The sequence below is a fragment of the Photinus pyralis genome, unplaced genomic scaffold, assembly GCF_008802855.1.
Source record: "Photinus pyralis isolate 1611_PpyrPB1 unplaced genomic scaffold, Ppyr1.3 Ppyr1.4_LG7, whole genome shotgun sequence".
Classification (NCBI taxonomy): Eukaryota; Metazoa; Arthropoda; class Insecta; order Coleoptera; family Lampyridae; genus Photinus; species Photinus pyralis.
This window is the reverse complement of record NW_022170738.1, coordinates 3,370,692-3,375,256: the sequence shown is the minus strand read 5'-3', so window position 1 is coordinate 3,375,256 and position 4,565 is coordinate 3,370,692. Positions and strand designations below refer to the sequence as shown.

Genomic DNA, 4,565 nt, shown 5'->3' with positions numbered 1-4,565 from the left:
CGTGGACATGCCAGCTCTGTAAGCGTGTTGAAACGGGTGTAGTGGTCTAAGGACCAGCGCCCCGTTTCTTATGTATGCATCCACCAGTTTTTCTACCGCTTTTAAAAGAAACGATGATAGACTGATGGGCCTATAATCCTTTGCTGTGTCGTACTTAGTACGACCCGGCTTAGGTAAATACACAACTCTGACCCTTCTCCAGCTTATGGGATGTACCCCAAAGCCACAGAGGCCCTAAAGAGGTGCAACAAGTGCAGAAGTAATGGTTCCAGGCCCTTTTGCAAAAGAGCCGGAAATATCCCATCAGGTCCTGCGCTCTTAAATGGGCTAAACGTATTGATAGCCCATCTCAGGGATCCCTTGGTAACAACCCCGGCAGCTACTCTCCAGTCGATCGGCCTTGCACCGACCCGGGTAGCACCTTCTGGCGGTTCCGAAGTTACATAGTCTCCAGAGCCTGGGAAATGTGTTTCCAGGAGACATGTGAGGGCCTCACCCGCGTTAGATGTAAATCTGCCGCATGGAAGCCTCAGCGTCCCCACTTTTTGCCCTGGATCTTTCAAAAGGACCTTACGAAGTTTTTGAACTTCGGGAAGCCCTTCCATGTTGCCACAGAAAGTCCTCCACGATCCCCGTTTAGACCGTCGAATGTGGTCTTTATATCTGCGCTGTGCGAGTTTGTGATCCTCCCAGTCCGCAGGTAACTTAGTACGCATGGCCCTGTTAAAGAGCCTTCGAACCTCTTTACGAACTTTTTCAAGGTCCGAGTTCCACCAAGGTGTTCTCTTCATTCCCCGAACAGTTCGCAGCTTGCAGCTGTCTTCAAACGACGCCGTTATAGCGTCGCTTATCATTGCCGCCGCCTCTTCCACCTGCCCTGCTTTCCGGCAGAGCAAAGGTGGTTTATCCAACCGTTCTGTCAGTTTTTCAACATAGCAGTCCCAGTTGGTGGTTCGGGGATTCCGAAACTTACAGGGCCCACCATTGAATGACAGGTTTAGTTGGAAAAGAATGTGCCTGTGATCCGAAAGAGACGGTTCATCAGACACTCTCCAGTTTGAGATCATGTGAGCTATAGAGAAAGAGCCCAACGTTAGATCAATGACCTCCTGCCTCCGCGACGTAACGAAGGTGGGGGTTTCTCCCTGATTTAAAACATTCAAATCAGTTGTCTGCAAGTACTCCAGAATGTGTTCGCCCCTCGAGTTCGTGTCCGTGCTGCCCCACACAACGTGATGTGCATTTGCATCACAGCCAACCACAAGAGGGAGCCTTTCACTCCGACAGTGCTCTATCAACTCAGCTAGCTCCCTGGGAGGTGGAGCTTCTTCCGAGTCATATGGTAGATACGCTGAGCAGACTACTAATTGCCTGCTCCGTCCCTTTCCATCTTTCAGCTGAAGTCTTAGAGCCACTAGATCCCTAAAACAGAAATCAGCCATTAAATAAGACTCGATGCGTCTGTCGACATATATGCAAGTCCTGGTACTCAGTTGACTGTCCCTCTTATAATAAAGTGAGCCCTCAACCTGACTTAAGCCTCTTACTCGTCCCTTGTAAACCCAAGGTTCTTGTATGAGGCAAACGCCTGTCTGCCTTACAGAAAGTTGGCGGCTTATTAAGCAGGTCGCCCCCTTACTGTGTTGCAAATTGCTCTGTAAGAAGGTTACCTTGTCCATCACCGATGTACTTAGGCTCCCCCCTCCTCTAAAGATGCCGACGGCTCTGACCCCATCTCGGAGCCAAGGACCGCCACACGAGCCAACAGCTCGTCGACCTGCGAGGGCGCCAGTTCTAATTCCAACGCCTCGAGGTCTCCACCTAAGGGTTGGACCCCCTCCATTGCAGCGGAACTGGGTCCCGCTGCTCCGGCGGAGCCCTCTCCCTTTGCTTGCGCAGCCGGAGCACTCGCCTTCGTCACGAAAGTGACGTGGGAGACCCCCTCGTGCGCCTTAAGGTTCTGCCGCTGGAGTGCCCTGTAGGATGCCTCATCCACACCAAATGCGAGAAGCACCCTACCAGGCTCCTCCCTGCGGAAGAACGTCCTCCATAAGTTCGTCCTGAGCCCAGGATTTTGCCTATGGAGGCGCTTTAAAATGATGGCCGTGTCATCCGGGAGCCCGTGCAACACTGCCATCACCTTTACCACCTTTGGGACGTGCCTCTGTACTTTCAGAGACGCACCTTCCCAAGGCTTGATTAGAGAGACGGTCCTCTCCAGCCAGTCCAGAGTCCACTGGTCCTCGCACTCAGCCACAACGACCCCATGCGAGTTCCAGCGGAACCCGGCCAGCCTCGGAAAAGGCCCGACCTCCAAGTCGTCTACAGCCACATTTAGTGCAGCCATAATGCACCTCGACTGAGCCTCAGTGAGGTCCACCTCCGGGTACGACACCGGTAGGATAGCCACCTTGAGGCCCGCCGCAGCGACTTGCCCATAGGTCCCCGGTGCACCCGTGGGTGCCCCAGGACCTTTGGACTTCTTTTGAGGTTGCACCGAGCCAGACCCTGGAGTGCTACCCTCCGATCTGAGACGCTTGGTCCCAGACGTCGGTTCGCCTTCCTGAGCCACCGACCCAGTCGCAACCTTCGATTTTAGCACCTGACCCGAGGTTTTACCCTCGAGCCGCCGCTTCCTGGCCAACGCCTTTTGCGCCCCCGTCCTGTTCTTCTTACGGGACGGAGCTGGTCCAGGTCCTTGGGTGGAGCCCTGCTTTGGGGCTGTCCCCTCTTTCGAGGAGCCTGCCCCTACACAGGACCCCTGTTGTGGCCCTGGTTCATTGGTCCCCCCTGACGAGGAGCCCTGTAAAGGAAAATTATGTTTACTTGTATCCATATTGTTCCCACGAGTAATGCGGAAGAGCGGTATCACCTGCGCAGAGCCGCTTGCGCAGGGCTTGGCTACAATACCACTCGGAGGTCGCCCGGTATCCGAGGGGCACCGTTATCGACACTGCACCCCAGTGTCACGCAGTCCTCAGCACGGTAGCTAACACCTTGACTTGGGAGGTTGGTCCGCGGTAGCGACCTTCGTTGCTGCCAGTCTGGGTTTCAGCCCCGACGAGCAACTTATAATCGCTACTACCCACACAAAGACACTTGTCACCTTACGATCATTCAGGGCTTGCGTGGGCGTTCCCCTATCCGCCACCTGGGGACGCGCCCGATGGGTGCCTAACCGCACGGGTGATCGACCGGGAAAAAAAAGATTTTCTTATAGAATGTGGCCTTTGTAGAATCCATAATTTCAAACAGTTCCAAGATTGGGCTGCTAGTTCAAAAGTTACAGCCCTTTGAATTTTTTTCGAAATTGGTTTCTAGTCCATAACTTTTAATTGAGAAGTCTAATCGAAAAAGTACGTATCGTTTTGGATTCTACGCCCCAAAATTAATAAAAAAAAGTGTTTTCCCGAGAAAAAAAATTGTCTCAGATCGACCCGGAAAAAAGGCGACATGTACTTGCTGTAAGCATGTACTATACGCGCATGCGACAAGGAGTTTAAATACCTATGGAAAACTATTTCAGTTGATTATGCACGCATATTATCTGCCATTGATAGCAAACGCTTTAATTGGATTTATCGACTCCCCTCTATTTTCCTGGTGGAGATTACTCATATAAGTATTTGTTTGGCATTGATATCTAAAACGCTGTTCCAAGTCGTTCCAATTTCAGCATGTAGAAAGATGACAAAGGCAATTTATCAGGCACTAGCAACAGTTTCAGGTGGGTTCGTGTTTAATGTCCAAAAAGTCAGCTACCCTTCGTTTCAGTAACCTTCGGTATAATATCAGACGGTATGCATTATGGGTGGTCGTCACCCGTACTGCCAATTTTGCTGTCGGACAAAAGCCCGTTCGAGTTTCACCCTCGCCAAATTGTATGGATTGAGGTTTGGTTACTTTTGGGAGTGCTGGCTGGTGTGCCAATCGCTGATGTCGCAGTGAAAAGATACGGTGGAAGAAAACCGATTTTGGCGGCTAATGGTTTAAGCGTGACAGCATGGATTGTTATCGCACTTGCTGGGACTATCAAGCTGGTGTACTTGGCACGATTCCTGGCCGGGCTGGCGGCGAGGGTTGCATCGGTCGGTGCTTCTCTGTACATTGCCGAAATTTCCGACAAAAGATCACGTCAGTGGTTGAACTCGGTGATCAACGTGATGATGCTGTTGGGTGTCGTAATTGTCTACATTTTGGTACCTCTGTTGCCTATTTTGACTTCGTCATTGATTGGGGTTGCCTTTCTATTGTTGCAAATGGTGAGTTTTCCATGCACGCCCGAACCCACTCGAGACAGCGCCGAAGCGCAGGTTTTAGAAGAACCACTAAGGGAAGGCGAAAGGATAACGTTTGGAGAGTTCATAAAGGAGGAAAACAGCTTAAAGACATTGCTAATAGTAATGTGCGTGAGTTGTTGGCAACAGTTAGCTGGCTTTGGCGTTGTCGTTATGAATCTTCACGCAATCTTGACAGATGCGCATTGTGAAATGAACACTGATACAGTAGCGGTGATATTCGCTACATTTCTGGTCGTAGCAACCCCTTTAGGCGTGGGTTTGGTG

The 4,565-nt window shown here is 51.2% G+C and overlaps 2 protein-coding genes across 2 annotated transcripts in view; one reads left to right on the top strand and one right to left on the bottom strand.

Annotated features, from left to right (window-relative positions):
• Positions 1-203: 203 nt before the first annotated feature.
• Positions 204-1,679, bottom strand: LOC116175515. The gene is made up of 3 exons (XM_031493675.1): positions 1,671-1,679; positions 575-1,145; positions 204-457 (listed from the first exon to the last, which is right to left on the bottom strand). The coding sequence occupies exons 1-3, from the start codon at positions 1,677-1,679 to the stop codon at positions 204-206; spliced, it is 834 nt and encodes a 277-aa protein (XP_031349535.1).
• A 1,925-nt stretch (positions 1,680-3,604) lies between these two features.
• LOC116175508 (nuclear receptor-binding protein homolog) overlaps positions 3,605-4,565 on the top strand; it is a 9,264-nt gene continuing 8,303 nt past the window's right edge. The window contains exons 1-2 of the mRNA XM_031493667.1: positions 3,605-3,727; positions 3,775-4,562. Of these exons, the coding sequence (XP_031349527.1) occupies positions 3,688-3,727; positions 3,775-4,562 (828 nt within the window). The 5' untranslated portion in view covers positions 3,605-3,687. The remainder of the gene's footprint in view (positions 3,728-3,774; positions 4,563-4,565) is intronic.

What these genes read in the sequence shown, in the direction of transcription:
- LOC116175515 (XM_031493675.1), bottom strand. An exon ending in TCCCGAAGTTCAAAAACTTC is followed by an intron (nt 458 to 574) that starts GTAAGGTCCTTT and finishes CACATTTCCCAG; the next exon opens with GCTCTGGAGACTATGTAACT.